At 40.7% G+C, this 17,715-nt stretch overlaps 1 protein-coding gene and 1 long non-coding RNA gene across 2 annotated transcripts in view; both read left to right on the top strand.

The window, feature by feature from the left end:
* LOC309364833 overlaps positions 1-17,715 on the top strand; it is a 200,706-nt gene that overhangs the window by 122,304 nt on the left and 60,687 nt on the right. The gene's annotated exons all lie outside the window — the stretch shown is intronic.
* FUT8 (fucosyltransferase 8) overlaps positions 1-17,715 on the top strand; it is an 82,280-nt gene that overhangs the window by 42,912 nt on the left and 21,653 nt on the right. Inside the window, exons 5-6 of the mRNA XM_081901300.1 lie at positions 2,900-3,014; positions 11,672-11,909. Of these exons, the coding sequence (XP_081757426.1) occupies positions 2,900-3,014; positions 11,672-11,909 (353 nt within the window). The remainder of the gene's footprint in view (positions 1-2,899; positions 3,015-11,671; positions 11,910-17,715) is intronic.

Raw genomic sequence — 17,715 nt, 5'->3', positions numbered from 1 at the left:
TGTATGTGATTGGCTCCAGATGCAGATTGGATTTCTGAGTTGGTGAAAATACTTGCTACCGATGTTGATGACCTTAATGTTATATGTTATATATATTAAACACAATAATTCCTGCTTTTACTAAAGATTTATTTGTTTCATTCAGTATAAAGTGAAAGCAAGTACAGCTAAACGCTTATTTGCAGTGCAAATGTTTAGATGTCAAACCTGTTCTAAATTTTGTAGACTAAGGTGCAATATATCCCCACTCACTTCCACTTACACACTAACACATATTTAACACCCCCCTGGGCATATCTAAATAATGGCCTGGCACATTGAGATCATTGGAAACTGTCTCATACCATGTCAGACCATGTCCATCTATCCCAGTTTAATCTTAACTTCTGGTCGTTGCCTAGTATTTCTGGCAGAGTACATTTCCATCACTCCTACCCGTCACTTGTTATCTGATTCTTTTAATTGGTGGTGCCAGGCATTGAATATGAGACCTTTTGAATACAAAGTATGTGCGCTACCATTGAACTATAGTTCTGTCTCCTGAGGTTTGCATTTACTAAGGCAACCAGAGCCCTAAGCCCAGTGCCATTCTCTTTGCATGCAAAAGACTTGCTGAACCTGAGATGGATCATGCATCAAGATTATAGCAGATAAATTTTGGGGGGGCAGGTACTATTTAGTCCTAAAATAACTTGAGATTCTCTAATAATTGAACAGACCAATTGCATCTAATTGGTTTACCTAATGTGATTTTAAAAATACCCTATAATGAACATTATGCGGCTGCTTGAGTAGATTATGTAACTCCATGAAAGCTGATACTCACCATGAATTCCTATTCAGTTGCACTCAGGGTCTTATGGTTTATTGAGCCTTTGACATTCTGATTTTACCTTATAACTGTATTTATTGGGCAATTATTGATCCTCCACTAAAATAGTGATAGGGAACATTGTGCCCTGTTCGTATTTTGGATTTGATACAATATACTATGAGATGTTGGGAATGCAGTTGCAGGATATGGCAAAGATTTGTGGGAGTCCTGTTGAGTAATTCTGGATATTGTTAGCCAGGAAATTTTAGAGAACATTGTTGCTGCCATCACCATAGGACCTCTGTGTGTCACTTTAAGCTTTGATTCTGTTTTTCCTTCCTCTGCCATTCTCCTTCAGGATGTGTTCTTTGCATTCTGGGATTTGGCAATATTAGTCTGTTGACAATTCACAGCTATCTCTTGAATCCCAGGCAGCTGCCCTGCTGAGTTTTCGTGCAAGCCTAGTTGAATCTGTCCTTAACCCATTGAGAGTGTTTGTCCTGGGCTTAGCTCAGGTGAAGTTCACATCAGGCATTCTCCGACATGCACTCCAATGCCATTCATGTTGGTACATGGCAAGTAGCACATAGACATATTGTGCTCAAAGTTATTCTCAGCACTGCACAGCCCAGCCTATCAAGGTGATAGAGAATTTCACTGAGATTTTTTTTGAGGGAGTGGATGTTGATTTGACCAGTTGCCAGTTATTTATTTATTTATTCATTTATTTATTTATGCATGCAAGGGCAGGAAAAGTATACAATCACTGGAGATATTTTCCTGTTCAATTTCTTGTGTGACGATCAAGTAGTTTTTAACTAAGCTATGAACTCTGGGTATAATTATACACAATCATAGTTTTTTGTCTGTCACCTCCCCCCAAAATGGATTGAGTGGTTTGAGTTGGTTACTGCTCAGAACTAAATTTATTAGTATGCACTGATGGTTTGTGTCTTTTTCAACAATGTTGAGTTAGTCTGCTGATTACCGTATTTTTCGCCCTATAGGACGCACTTTTTCCCCCTCCAAAAATGAAGGGGAAATCTGGGTGCATCCTATGGGGCGAATGCAGGCTTTCGCTGAAGCTTGGAGAGCGAGAGGGGTCCCGCAGGGCTCCCCACGCTGCGGATAGCAGCCTGCCGCCCGGCGGGTAGGACGCCCTGAAGCAGAGCACCCCGCACGCCGGACAGACATCCGCAGCGTGGGGAGCCCTGCAGGAGTTCCCCGCAGGGCTCCCCACGCTGAGGATAGAAGCCTGCCGCCTGGCGGGCGGGGCGCCCTGAAGCAGTGCGCCCCTTGTGCCGGGCAGACATCGGCCAGCCCCACAAGCTCGGGGGACAGCAGGGAGGCAAAGCGCCGCCATCCCACTGTTCCTTGACCTGGTTCGGTTTCCCCGACCTGCTTTTGGGGGGGAAATAAAGGGGGGAAAATTCCTTTATCCCCCCCCAAAAAAAACTAGGTGCGTCCTATGGGATGGAGCGTCCTATGGGACGAAAAATACGGTACCTAACTGCCTATAATTTCCACCATGAACCTATACTTTCTTCTCTTTTGCTGACACCTTTCCGTGATATTCTCAATGGACTAGAGTACTGGTTTTTAGTCCACCTCTGCATGCTATCTGTAAACTGAAAACTTTTCACAATACTTTAAACAGCAGGGAGATTGTGTATTAAACCTATATGCATATTTTCTTAATGTTTGATGGTAGCAACTCATTTTGGCTTTCAAGAGAGATTATTATGTTGCTCTACCTGCACCAAAAGATTTGTTTTATTATGAATATTGTTTTTGGTGCTTAGGGGAAATCAATTCCAATTCTGTCTGTGCGTGTGTGTGAGCTTGGTTTTCTCATCCCTAAACTGTTCAAATATTTTGCTTAAATCAATTTGAGATTGCTAAATTTATTGAAGGTGAATACATGTGCACATACAGATATTTGGCTCTGGAAGTGGAGGGAAATTGATTTTTTAAAATTCCTATTTTAAGATCTTATAATCCTCATTTACTTTTCATTTTGCCAGTGATTCTTCTGATTAGTTAAGTTAGCCACTAAGGTTGTTTGTTTGCTTTTTTAAAAAACAGGTCAATAATGACAGATTTGTACTACCTCAGTCAAACAGATGGAGCAGGTGATTGGCGAGAAAAAGAAGCCAAAGATTTGACAGAGCTGGTACAGAGGAGAATAACTTACCTTCAGGTAAGAATTATGGAGAAAGTGTCCTTGAATAGAAATAAATTAAAGTAGGATTTCCTGAAGGAACATTTAATTCATGCTAATATAGAGCAGTGTGAGAGTACATAAGGCGCCAGAAAAATATATGTATTTATCAGGGTTAAAGCAACTTTAGTCATTAAAATAATGAAATTAGTTTATTTAGTATGTGTTTGGACATTAAGTAAGAGAGCATTTGGTAAGTTTTATAGATCAAATTTATTTGCTGTTCGTGTTCAATTTCTGTTGAAGTGCATTTCCAGTCACTTAGCTATGAGAAATTGCTATACCTTTCATCAATATACTTTCTGGTTTTATCATTTTTTACTAAATTAAAAAGAAGAAAATCTCTTTGGCTGTTCAGTATTTTGTCTAGATAACATTTTTTTCTCAGACTTTGAGGGAAATTTGTAAGGTATGTTCTTTTGGATTGAATCACATATGCAAATTCCATAAGTCCATGGCCCATCAGTCACTACCTTTATGGTTAAAAGGACATAGTGACCATAGTATCAAGGATGTTATGCTTGGTTTCCCATGGCAAATACTTTTCTGGTGACATCTTTGAAAATCATGGTACTACTGCAAGAGAGAAGGAAGTGCCCTTTCAAACATGACCTTAGAGACACTTCATGTAGTACTTTTTCTGACATCGAGATTAGTTCTAATCAGAAAAAGTATGTAGAATTATTTTAAGAAGAAGTATGTTTGTGTGTATGTATGTGTGCCTTGGTACACATATTGAGAAGCAAATTAATGTACAGGTGCAGAACCCATAGCCTTCTAGAGGTTGTTGGACTCCCAACTCGCCATCAGCACCAGCCATCATAGCCAATGGCCAGGTATGATGGGAGTTGTACTCCAGTAACATCTGGAGGACCTTAGGTTTTTTTTCATGTTGAAGAACATTTTAAGGAAGGCTTTTATGTTCAAGACTAAAACAATGGGCAAGATGATCTCCTGAGGGAGCATGATTTTCCAAATGAGGCTGCTCTATACATGTGCATGGGACGCAGGTGACGCTGTGGGTTAAACCACAGAGCCTAGGACTTGCCGATCAGAAGATCGGCAGTTCGAATCCCCATGACGGGGTGAGCTCCCGTTGCTTGGTCCCTGCTCCTGCCCCCCCTAGCAGTTCGAAAGCACGTCAAAGTGCAAGTAGATAAATAGGTACCGCTCCGGCGGGAAGGTAAATGGCGTTTCCGTGCACTGCTCTGGTTCGCCAGAAGTGGCTTTGTCATGCTGGCCACATGATCTGGAAGCTGTAAGTCGGCTCCCTCGGCCAGTAAAGCGAGATGAGCGCCGCAACCCCAGAGTCGGCCACGACTGGACCTAATGGTCAAGGGATCCCTTTACCTTTACCTTTATACATGTGCATATTTAAATAATTCTGGAATTATATAGCTAAAGTGACAAACTTATACCTGCTGACCTCAGAATAAGCCCCAGTGAACTCAATGGATCTTCTGAGTAGAACTATTGTAATTGCATTTTTAGGAAACATGCTTTAGGACTAAAGTGAGAGCAGCCACGGTCCAGAGGACTGAGAAGCTGGGGGTCCAGTGAGGTAGGCTGGGGTGTGGAGGTCTTTACACAGGGCTTGTCGACATGAGAAACTGTCTGTTGTTAATGCTTAAGTCATAAAAAATCAGTAATGCTAAGAATTTGCCAAATAATTGTCCGCAAAACCATTAGCAAATGTATGCTTTAATAGACATATCTGCTTTATATTAACATGTTGTACAATTGGCACTTCATTGAACTTTATTATATTCTTGGGAATATTTTGCATATTTCTTAAGGAAGTTTGTTGGAAGTTGTAGTATCATTTCAGTTTGCATCTTGAAAGAAATGGTTACATATCAGCAGTTAAGCTGTATAATATGCAAGCAATTTGAACTTGGTTTTGCCACGTTTGTGGTAATTTAAATCTTATCTCTAAAATTCTGCCTCATCATTCTAAACAAAGCAGTCAGTACTATGGAATTGTGACCATGTAAAAATTTGAAGTGCATTAGTTTTCAAAAGACACTAGACAACTCATGTAATACATTTTCCTTAAAAGTATTTAGATAAGTTAAAAGCCATTGAAAAATGCTACCATTCCAATTTTAATATGCATATAGAGCAGTGCTCTCTAGGGATGATTGCTTGAAAAAAAAATGGAATTCTTACTGTGAATTCTTGTTTCTGCATTGGGCTGAAGGACATTCCTCTGATAGGGGTGACAACTCCTGGTAGTGGTATCCTAGAAAGTCTACTGCCTCCTCTCCAGGGGGTGGGGTCATTCCTGTGAACCACCCTGAGATCTATGAATGAAGGACAGTATACAAATTTAGTCAATAATAATCCCATTCACCAGAGCGATTCTTTCTATTGCCACTGCTGGTTGGGTCTGACTTGCTCTCTTCAGAGGCTTGTTTTCTTGACTTGTTTTTTTGGTTAAATATATTGCCAGTCTGAGCCGGCATAAAAGTTAATTACAACTTGATTTCATATTTTGCTAGGATTGTGACCATTCCATTTGCTCAATTTTACTTCAATATCAATTCATTATGGGTGGAATCCATTTGGTATTCTTGTGCTCATGGAAGGGCTTGGGCCAAAGCAATCAAACAATGCAAGTGAGGCATCAGGTAATGGAAGAAGAAAGGTTATTTTTGCCATTTCCTCCTACTGTCTCCAGTGCCCCTGACAATCAGCTCCAGAGAGCCGGGGAACCTTCCTGAACAATGTAGAAGATGGCATGGAATTCCCTCCTCTTCCCTTCCATTAGCAGATGCACCCACTGGTTCACTTATATTGTTTGTATGGCACGAGCAGTGTCAGATACAATTTAATAGTCTTCTTTTTCTCTTCATTAAGCTGAGTTCCTGCAAAACTGAAGTATCATAATGTACGTTCTCTGCAGAATTTTGAATTTGTAGTTTCCAGTGCCTTAAACAAATGGTTATCAGGGTGTATTTGTTTCATTTATATTCAGTAAATAAAATTGAACCTATACATGTTAATGTTCATGTTGTATAAAGATCTGAAAAGTAGCACTTGAGCAGAAAATTTTGATTAGAAAATATTAGAAAAATGTTCAAGTCTGCTTACTTGAACAACATTCATATAATCTAAAAGCTTTAGTTGATTTAAAAAAAAAAATTAGAATACATGTGAATACCTTAAAACACGTTGAAAACTAGATACAGTCTGAGCTGGATCGTGGGTTCCCTCAATCCTGCTGTGCCACTTCAGCAGCTGGCCAGAGCCTGCCCAGCTGTCAGTCACCTGATGTTACTATGACAAAAGGCAACCCAGTTTTCCTTTGTAGCATAGCAAATTATGCAGCAAAAGAAAAGCCAAGGATTGAAGTAACAATGGGGAACTTGGTAGCGAAGCTGATCCCAACAGGCTTTCTCTCACTGCTGATCAGCTCATCAGCACTGACAGCAAGCCTGCCTTGCAAATGCACAGTTTGGAGTGTTTTTTAATGCTCCTGATTGTGCACTGGCAGCTGTGTCTTCACCTGTGCCCCCCGCCCCACGTCATATCACATCTGATGTCAGGTGTGGGACAGGTAGACATGCTTTGTGGGAAACAGACTTGTGAACAAAGTTGGCATCTTTGCCAGGCTTAATTAGGTCTGTAGGCCAGAGCTTTCCTGTTGCTGTTGTAATACATGATCATTCAAAAACACGCATTTCTCTTAAATTGTTTAAAGGGGGAGAAAGCATTCTGTATAAACTTAGCATTTCAATGAGTAGTGTAAGATATCTAAAATAGATAGATATCTAAAAGAAGTTAACCTGAAAAAGAAGTTAACTTTGAAGTGCTGCAGTTGGTATTTATTTTATTATAGAATAATCATATCCCATTTATTCACCACTCAGGGCAGCTAGCAATATTTAAAATCAGTAAGAAATAGAATATTTTTAAAAGAAATAATAAATAATAAAAAAGTTGAATCCAGCATCGCACAAATGGAGATCTGCTTGGATAATGGGACTTCTTCCTCTCCTCTCCCCCTACAGCACCACGTGCTTCCCCAGAATTGCTGTGGAGGGTCCCCCACCTTCTAAAACATGTGGGAGGCTGCAGGGAGGAGGACAGGAAGTGGATGTCCTATTGTCAAAGTGGAACTCAGTTTGGATGCAAACCATAGACAAGCAGCAGCAGCTAAAACATAGCTATTGAATACATGCTAATTACTGTCAGAGCCCGTAGTGTTGATGACCAACACCAACCTCATACTTCACTGATCTACAAGACCACCTACAGGGTAACATCAAGGTCAGTAGTGAACACTATTTCCTGGGATATGACTTTTGGACATAGCTCAACATCTGGTGGTCCAGATCTAGATCTGGCCCTGATTTGCTTTGGAGCGATCTAGTAATCCAGATATTGTACAGTGGTACCTTGAGTTACATAGGCTTCAGGTTACATACGCTTCAGGTTACAGGTTACATATGCTTCAGGTTACAGACTCTGCTAACCCAGAAATAGTACCTCGGGTTAAGAACTTTGCTTCAGGATCAGAACAGAAATCATGGTGTGGCAGCAGTTGGAGGCCCCATTAGCTAAAGTGGTGCTTCAGGTAAAGAACATTTTCAGGTTAAGAACGGGCCTCTAGAACAAATTAACCCGAGGTACCACTGTAGTCCCATTCACTTGCGAATTAACGAATTAACCCGAGGTACCACTGTAGTCCCATTCACTTGCGTTGGGAAATCAAACCAGACACAGCTATTAGGTTTTTACAGATGAGTGCATCAAATTAGAAGAAAAGATAGCCCCCAAAAGAGTAGATTAACCCTGCTAAATTTCGGATAGGTAGGTCCAGGGACACAGGTGGCGCTGTGGGTTAAAGCCTCAGCGCCTAGGACTTGCTGATCGAAAGGTCGGCGGTTCGAATCCCTGCTGCGGGGTGCGCTCCCGCTGCTCGGTCCCAGTGCCTGCCAACCTAGCAGTTCGAAAGCACCTCCGGGTGCAAGTAGATAAATAGGGACCGCTTACCAGCGGGAAGGTAAACGGCGTTTCCGTGTGCAGCTCTGGCTCACCAGAGCAGCGATGTCACACTGGCCATGTGACCCGGAAGTGTCTCCGGACAGCGCTGGCCCCTGGCCTCTTAAGTGAGATGGGCGCACAACCCCAGAGTCTGTCAAGACTGGCCCGCACGGGCAGGGGTACCTTTACCTTTACCTTACCTAGGTCCAGGAGATTTTATGCTATGGGATTTATTTTTCAATAAAGAAAGTATTCTAAAAATACTGTACTACATTGGTGTATATATTTCACTGGTATGTGCTTGTACACTGATCTGGTATGTGCAAAGAATCATGAAATGTCTGGGGAAGGTTATTAACATGTTTCTTTGAGTCATGAAAATTGTGTTTGATTGTGTGGCTATGCATTTAAAACTTTTAATTTTCTAAAACTGGCACTTTGCCAATAGTACCCAAAGTAATATGGAACAAAATAAATAGAAACAATACAGTATTGTTAAACAACCTCACTAAAACCTAACACAAACAATTAGATAAGTCAAAGCACACAGCAAAAGGAATCCCATCTTTTCTCTACCTGAGATGCAACCTTCTTGTATGCAAAGTATGCACCATGCCATGTGAAGCATGGCTCCCTAAAATGAGTCATGTTGGTAATAATCCAACTCGGTTCATTTTTGTAGGAAGTGAAAAACATGTCTCTGACCTGGTACAAATATCCATTGAGGTGGGTATAATGTGCAATAGAAAGTGGGATTGCATAGACACAGTACAGTGGTACCTCCAGTTACGAGCTTAATTTGTTCTGGAGGTCCGTTCTTTTTTAAAAAAACATTTTTATTAACAAACCAATCAAATCACATTAAATCCAAATTACACAGGCAATTTTTAAAATTTTTGTTGGGGGTACCCATGCTTCGAGCTCAGAAAGGGATTCAAACATCTCTCTTGCTGCTGCTTTAATGTTCACAATTTCTGTCCAAATAGTATTCACAGTTCTAATCAATCTTCTCTTTATTATTTTCCTCATCTTCTTGTTGTTGTTGTCATATATTCCTTTCTTTGTGACCTCTGGTAGTCTCCACAAGCGGGTTGAAAACAAACGTTGTTATATCCTGTGTGGATTTTCTGTTCTTCCAAGAGCCATATTGAGACAAACAGAGACCATTTGCGCACTTCCGTACAAAACATTCTTAAAGTTTGTCCATTAATCTTCACAGGCCAGTCAGTCTCTCTTAGGGGGTTCTGCCAGATCAAACTCACAGTCCGATATAATAACAAACCTTGGTCTCCTCCCCCTCGATTCCTGTAGCCAGGCCTGCCCCAACAAGTCTCTTTTTATAACTGCATCACAAAGACCTTTCATTCCTTTCCAAATATTCCACAAGCCATGTCTTTGAGTAGTAATTTATTTCCACACAGTTCTTAATCATCCTGCTTGTAATCAGTAATTGCAACGATTCTTCTTGGGGGGGGGGGGATTGTTAGGTACTCACATAAGATAAAAAAGAAAAGTCCCCCCCTTCAGTCCTGTTCCGACATACCAACATCTTCGATATATCTTCTTTTTGCTATATTGTTGAATCCAGCCCGTTGCTCGACTTCACTGAGGTCACTTCAATTAGCAGTCTTAACTCGCTAATTAGCTTCTCGCTAATTGTTTATTTTGAGCTCCTGCAACCAGGCACGCGATCAGAGACAGCGTCAGGGAGAGCCGTCCCACGCGAGGGTTGTGAGCCTAGTGCCCTCGCCCCCTTCTTTCGAATCCGGGGGTGATTTGTGGCAACCGCAGGTGAGGCAGTGTTCCCCATTCCCTTGGGGTAACAAGGGAGGCTGCATACTCCCATATCAGCCTCTTAATTACCTCGCGTGAGACAGAGAGATGGTATTGTCGGCCATCTTCCAATGCGCCCCTAGCGGCCCCCCGTTCTGGAGGTCCGTTCTTATCCTGAAACCGTTTTTAACATGAGGCGCACTTTCGCTAATGGCGTCTTCCGCTGCACGTGCGCCTCCGGCATGCGACTTCTGCTTGCACCCCGAGGCAAAATTTGTTACCAGGAGACCTACTTCCGGTTTAGCAGAACTTGTTACCCGAAGCGTTTGCAAGGAGGACGGTACGTAACATGAGGTTCCACTGTACCTTGTGTCTTAGAGGAGAACAGACTGTAGACAAGAGGATAGGTGGTGCAGGAAAGGCAGATAAATGTTAAATGAACAGTTGGATTTTAAAGTGTCACCCAGGAAGAACTGGAAAGGACAAAAAGTCCATGACTACAGCCAAATCAACCAGACTTCCTTTTCTTAATTGCTGCCTATATTTGTTTTGATTTTAACTTGATTTATTTAATACCCCATTTTTATGGCCTTCCCCAGAAAACTGTTATTCAATTTTATTCTCATAGCAGTGTTTTAGACCACGTTAGGCTGAAAGATGGTAACTTGCTCAAGGTCAAGCATTGAGCCTTATATTTGCATGGTAATTCTAACCCATTCACAAATGGTGGATTTTGGCAATTGCAAGGGAGAGACGTTCAAAATTTTAGGGAGCACATAACTCGTGGCAAGAGTGGTACTTCCCTCTCATTTTTGCTGCTGGCCACTTAACTCTCCTCCCCGATGCTATCAAATGATGCAATTTCCAAGCATTCTGGATAAAATATTGGCATCAGTGGTTGCTGAGAAGATCTCTGTTTCCATAAATAACAACACTAAAATAATGGGGGAAGGGAGAGATCACAAAATGACCTCAGTTCAGGAGTTTTGCTTTCTCAAATTTAAGTCAAAAGTTCTTTTCAGAGAACTTTGATCTCAGCACTGTTGGATTGGGATTTTGAGCTTGGGTCTCCTTGATCCAACTCCAGCTTTGATTAAACCAATTCTCACTTCATGTTGTCCCACAAACTCAAGTAATCCCCTCCATTATACATCAGATCCTTAACGTCCTTTTTGAAAACTATGGTGTGCATCTGCATTTGTGCATGTGTGTGAGAGAATGTTAGTATGTGCATGTATGTTTTACTACTCTCCTGGACCTTCCATTGTAATAGTCTCCAGAGAGGGTAGCATCCAGGTCTGTATCTGCTGAACAGATTCTTGAGACTCCTTAAGGACCAACAAATTTCAAGCTTATGCCACAATAAATGTGTTAGTCTTTAAGCCACAAAGCTCTTTGTTCTCCTGGACTTGTCTTTTCATTCATACATCTGTTTCTTTGTCCTTGATATACAAAAATTAACATACAAACAATTAACATTTGTTTAGTGTTAACAATACAGGCAGAATTGCAGTAGGATGGGTGGGTGGTTATGCATGTTCACTGAAGCAAGCTAAGAAATTTGGAAAGTAGCCATCTGCAATAAGGAACATTCCACTTTCAAAGCAGTACTGGTGGCATGTGAGCATTGAGACCAAAAGTTATAATTCTGATGAATTCAGAAATAAAACAGTAATTTAAAATCATAAAATCATTTTATTTTATATTAGCTTAGTGAAGAATGTGCATAAAATTTTCACGGAGCAGAGGTCTATTCCTGTATCTGCATATGAATTATGATAATTGCTATATAATTTATAATAGTTCTCATTTGCTCTGAAAAAATTATTTCTTTTGTGTCTATAATGTCTTCATGTCTACTTTCTCATTTGTAGAACCCTAAGGATTGTAGCAAAGCCAAGAAACTAGTTTGTAATATCAACAAAGGCTGTGGTTATGGTTGCCAACTTCATCATGTAGTCTACTGCTTCATGATTGCATATGGTACTCAAAGGACGCTAATTTTGGAGTCTCAGAACTGGCGATATGCTACCGGAGGCTGGGAGACTGTTTTTAGGCCAGTGAGTGAGACATGCACAGACAGATCAGGAAGTACTACTGGGCACTGGTCAGGTAAGTCCCATTTCATTACAGCTATTTTTCTTTCTTGTATAAGGGGCATGTTAAGAGAAATCTGATAACATTTCAGTCCCAATTACCATTTGGGACCTAGTCTGCCTTTCCATTGTAGAGGAAAGATAATTTATGTTAGGAAATAAAGAAAAGCAATGGAAAGAAGAAAAATGAATATTATCAGGTGGTTCAAGAATTTCCTCAGATCGCCCCATGCTTAATTGGCTGTTCTGATGTTTTTATCAATTGCTCAGACACAGAAAGTTGTATTCAACAGTGTGTGAATGGACTTCTCTGCCTGCGAAACAAATCTTTTCTTCTTTTCCCCACACCCCCCCAAATCTGTTTCAGAGGTTTGGGGAGCCCCTTCAGTCAGATTTGGAGGGCACAGAGGAGGAGAGGAAGGGGGATGTCCCATTGAACAAGCAAAAGTCTGCTTATTTAGCATTTGACCTTCTACTCTGGGTAGTATCATTCTTCTCATAGCAATTCAGATAATCTACTGGTCAAAAGAGTAGAGAATGGAGAGTTTTTTTAATGATCTAAGGTACTGTTTCATGAAGCTAAGCCTTGTGATATAAGACTGAAGTCCAATTCTCTAACTCTGGTTCATCAGATGAACTTGGGAAGCTCACAGATGAGCATACAAGAGATATCCCTTGTTTTGGTCACATCATTTGAAAAGAAGATGTGTACCATCAGTGAATGTTATGTCGTCTGGGGTTTTTTTTTAATGAAAAAAAACTTTGGCTGGTAGCCAGGCATGTTATCAACAGTATCTAGGCTAGCCTTCAACCCTTATTCTCTTTCTAATTGAATAGCTATATTAGGCATGTTGGCTGGAATCCAAAAGGCAATGGCGAGAGCCTTTCTGTATTCATTTGTATCAAAACAAGGGTCACTTATTGCACCAAAGAAATACATTGCTGAGAGCTGTTTATATATAAACAGTTTAAGAGAGATGGGTAGGAATCTCAGCCTAGTATGGCATAGCAAATATTTAAAAGCATATTAGATATACCAGGCGTAAAAATCTTGGTTGTCTGATCTTTGTTTGGATCTGATTTTATTGTGCTTCCTCTATACTTTATAGTTTTACTTCTGCAGAGATTGATCTTGTTGATAAAAAGCTGTGATGAAATTTCTCCTCTTGGAATGTTGTTCAAAAAGTAGCTCTGGGTTATCATCTGAACTACCAGGTGTTTGGCTGAAAATCAGTTACACTGAATACTTTATCTGGCGTATATAAGAGTTCCAGTTTGACCTGTTTTAGTTAGATGACTTGTAGCTTTTTGTTTCTCCTTAACAAATGTTCCAGTCCTAGAATCCTGGCTTCTTCCTTCTTTCTTATTTAGGGCCACACTTCAAAGTGATATTAGCCACATAGTTCCATCCATAACTGAAGCGAGTCTTTTTGTTCTTGTTTTGACCAGTAGCCAGTGTGGAGGCTTAAATCAGATTGCGATCCTGGTAGAGAAAATAGGGGCTCTAACTCCCCCCCCCCCCAATACATACTGCAGCCTGATCTAGATCAAGGTCACCACACCTGAAATTTGCATTACCCCAAAGGGGTGGTTTTTTGTTATACAAACTGCGGGTGCAGGGACTCTGATCTGTATCAGCCTACAGTGGGGAGGGCAAAAGGGTTAAAGCCACATTCTTTGCACATTAGGGTCCTGGTCTGGTTCAGGTCTCATGCTATTTGCTCCCAAACTCTTTGCATTTAATTTTTAATTTATTAAATTTCTATATCACCCTTCATCTGAAGGTCATAGGGTGGTTTACAATATAAAAATACAAAAATATATAGCATAATTTTTGGATTGGATAGCCATCTGTCATGAATGCTTTAGCTGAAATTCCTGCATTGCAGGGGGCTGGACTAGATGACCCTTGAATCCCTTCCAACTCTAAGATTCGATGATTCTATAAATAACAAACAAAAACAATACCCTCAGTTTAAAAGATCATTGATTTGTTTTAGAGCAGATATGCACGACTAAGATGTCATCCAAACTTACCTTTGTTCTGCACTTTCTAGTCATAGGTCTTCACTTTCCAGGTCGGTGACGGAATGGTTTGCTTGTTTTTGTCCCAGCGCTTTTATTACTGAATTGTTACAAACAGCAATCTGAGAGGAAAGCCCATTGCTGTTTGCTCCAATTCAGTGGTAAAATGTGGGGTTTCCTGGGGAAAGTGCTGGGACAAAAAATAATAAAAAAAAAAAATCAGACAGACTTGGAAAGCCCAAACTTTTTGCCTAGACATACGGCACAAAAAGAAGTGTGGATTGCATGTAATTTGGCCCAAAGTTGCAGGAAGTCTTTCAGAAACACCTTTTTACACTACTTGAGTACTTGATAATGAACTACTTACTTTGAGCCAGTTACTGGTTTGTTTTGAGAAGTTCAATATGAGTCAAGGAATCTGCGATACTTTAGAGTTGGATTTAGCTGCTTCTCTGAAACAACGCTCTCTGAACCGGTTTCCAGGTTCGGTTTCAGGTTCAATTCGACTCTCTGAATTAGACTGCAGGATCCTCCAACTGCGAAACATCAGTACATGTAAGGTTATAAACACGTCTGTGTGTGTGTGTGTGTGTGTGTGTGTGTGTGTGAGAGAGAGAGAGAGAGAGAGAGAGAGAGACTCATTTTAAAGATGATTTGGAGTGAGTGAACAACATGCAACTTGTATTGAATTCATAATTTCAGACTGATAACATTTCCCTCTTGTTTGTGATTTGCTTGTTAGTGATTTGGGTTAGTGCCAGTTGGAAAGAGGCTTCTGTTCTCACCAGGGCTAATGGGGAGCAAATGGTGGCTTGAGCTTGTGTTGGCAGCTGACAAATGATCACATGTAAAATTATGCATTAGCATACTTATGGAGTTCTTGGCCTCTCAATCCCATGAGAACAAGTAATCTTTCACTGAGGGCAGCCAGTGGTATACTCAGGTTTGCTTCGTCTGTGCAATTATAGTGAATCCGTTCATTTTCCATTCATCTGTTGATTGAAGTTCCAGGACTATAAAGTTCCAGGGCACATGCAAAGTGTCATCTGCAGAGAGTGCCTTATTGTCATAGTGAGTCTTACTCTCTTATTTTGGGCTGAATGAACTGCTGCACAATTCAAACAAGAACACAAATAGAAAGCAGTTCTTTACTAGACTGCTCCCCTAACCACACAGGTGATTAAATTATATGGCAGGGTTTGTAACAGTCTTAAGATGGAATGTGGGAATTGCTAAAAGGACTTGTTTTGCTCTCCTTGGTACAAAAAGGCACCAAAAACATCAGGGGCAGAGAAGCTTGGGTGTTCTCCCTCTGAAAAGAGTAGAACCTAGCAGTTAGTTCAGTTTTGTATTCTTCAATCCCTGGGTTGCAACCTGAGCAACATTTTATTTTTTGCACCAAAAATGGTCTAACAGTAACATAACCTTATAAGGACCCATAGTTGAAGATCTTCCTTTGCACAACTAAGAAAGTCTAGCATGAATTAATGGTGACAGGAAGATGCCCCAGTTATGTTGAGTACTTATGCTTGGAGTTCTGAAGCAGGGTAGCTTGAAACGTTATAGTTTGAGAAGTGTTTTCAGTGTGCTCAAGTTTCTCTGTGTTCTGAGGCAAGACTTTTGTGGGAAATGCCAAAGCTTCCATCACCAGAGCTTCAAATATACCCAACTTGAATCTGGAAAGTATACCCCACTAGAATCTTGTGCTGTGTGCACTGTCATTTCAAGCTTCCTGTCTGGATTTTATAGACAGGTGTTGATGTGATTGAGTTTAGGTGTAAGGTTAGGGTCACCCCCAATCTCTTACTCTACAATGTGCCCGGCAGTGCAGGGGACATTTTTAAAGTGTGTTTTTCTTCTCCATTGAATTGAGTGGGAGATATTTTCCTCCTGTCAGCTCTTGTCACTCAAAATCTATTTTGCAAGGAAAACTTCAAAACATGGGGGGTGGGGGGTGGGATTGTATTTTGCTGCTCTCTGAAAGCGAAGTATTCATATTCAAATATATTAACTTCTTTCTTCCTGATTCTTTGAAGTAATAAAACTTTTCAACTTAACTTGTGCACACAATAAATAGGTATAACGATCTATGCCAATGCACATTCCATTAGTTTTCCTTTTGTTGTTTCTATGTAGGCCAGAGCAGTGTGAGTGCAGAGGCAGTGAGCCCGGCTTCACTGGGGGCCAACAGTGTGCAATTACCAATAAAGACAGAGCAACAGTTTGGGATTAAAATGGCCACAACTTTATTGATTACAAGATATAAGAAGGCTTTTGGCAATAGGCACTTGATATGTGTCCTGAATCAGCCTAGCCTGATTGCTTGCTGATTGCCTGTTATGGTCAATCCTGGGTTAAAAGATCACCCCATGATGCAGATCAGATGGGGAAGACCTGCTTGGTTGCCATTTGGGAAGTTTTATGGCCTGTTAGTCCATGTCTGGGCCTCCGGACAAAACTTTTCCCATGGTCCGTTGCCGAGTGCATTGTACCACTCACGGTACAGCAGGAATGTAAGGTATGGAAGTGGACCTGAGTGAAGACAGGCTCCCCCAGGTCTTCCTCCAAACCCATTCCCCCTAGACTGGCCATGATTGGCCGATTTGAATTTAAGTTTTGGTGGGACTTCCCAGAGCACCCTGCAACTGGCCAAGATTGTTAACAGTGCCGGCAGCCGCATGGGTCAGGACAGCTGGCTCCCCTGAGTCTGCACCAGTCTTCAATGACTGCCATTGATGATATGGTAAGTGGTCCTTCTAATAAGTATGCAAAGGTACAAAAATTAAGAACTCCTTTAAAATTTGTTTTAGTATTTATATTCCTTATGCAGTACTCTTTCCTTGTGTTAACTTGCAGTCAATGACATTAAACAGCAGTTACTAAATTGTTTGTTCCTATCAAGCAGAGTGTAGTGCATTTATCTTCATACTAATGAACTGAACTGTCCCTGTTGGAAAATTTTAATTAATTTTGATTAGTAATTATTTAAATATGTTCAAAGCCTGGAATGGATGAAACAATTTATATAGTTACCTAGTGTGAAAATAATTAAGCGGTTTATCTGTGTATTAAGAGGATTTTTATTTTTAAGTGCCATTGTTGATGTCTTTTCTATTTATGTACACTAGTCATTTGTGTGTATTCCAGTGGCTAATTAAATCACTTCTAGTATTAAGGGAAATAGCATGAATTCTAATAGGGTATTTGACTGTAATCCTTCAGCATTTAATGAGTTAGCACCCCCCCACCCCACTTTGTAGTCTTCTGGCACAGAATCTTGGGATTTTTCCTATGAAGTTCAAGCTGGGTATTTCTAGAGAGTTGAGAAGACAACAGTTAGGGTTAGATCTGTTGGTCAACTTTAAGTGATAAAGTGATAAAACAGCCAGAAAGACAAGTATATTTATATGGGAGTCCATCAACATTTCTAAAGTAAAACATTTCACCTGCCATTCCCAGTGGGGTTCAGGTGTGGACAGAGGGTTGACCAGCCTGGATGGAGGCAAGACCTCCTCTGCATCAGCATGCTGACACAAACCATGCCTAAACCAGGTTGGGGCAGAGTCAGCAAAGTTATGCAAACATGTACAGTCCTCTTTGGATTTTCATCACTTCTCTTGGGTCACACTGTAGGACTAGTTGGTTTCTGAGGAACTGAGTATCATCATCGTCATCATCATCATAACCAATTAGTTATAGTTGGCAAGTTTTTTTCACTTCCTCTGTACTACACACAGTGGAAAGTTGCAACTAGTGCAGAAGTGCCTTCTTAAACAGTTGGCAAGTTGGTTCTTTGT

This window comes from Podarcis melisellensis (genome assembly GCF_964234715.1).
Source record: "Podarcis melisellensis genome assembly, chromosome: 1".
NCBI classification, from domain to species: Eukaryota; Metazoa; Chordata; class Lepidosauria; order Squamata; family Lacertidae; genus Podarcis; species Podarcis melisellensis.
This window is presented reverse-complemented; position numbering and strand designations above follow the sequence as displayed.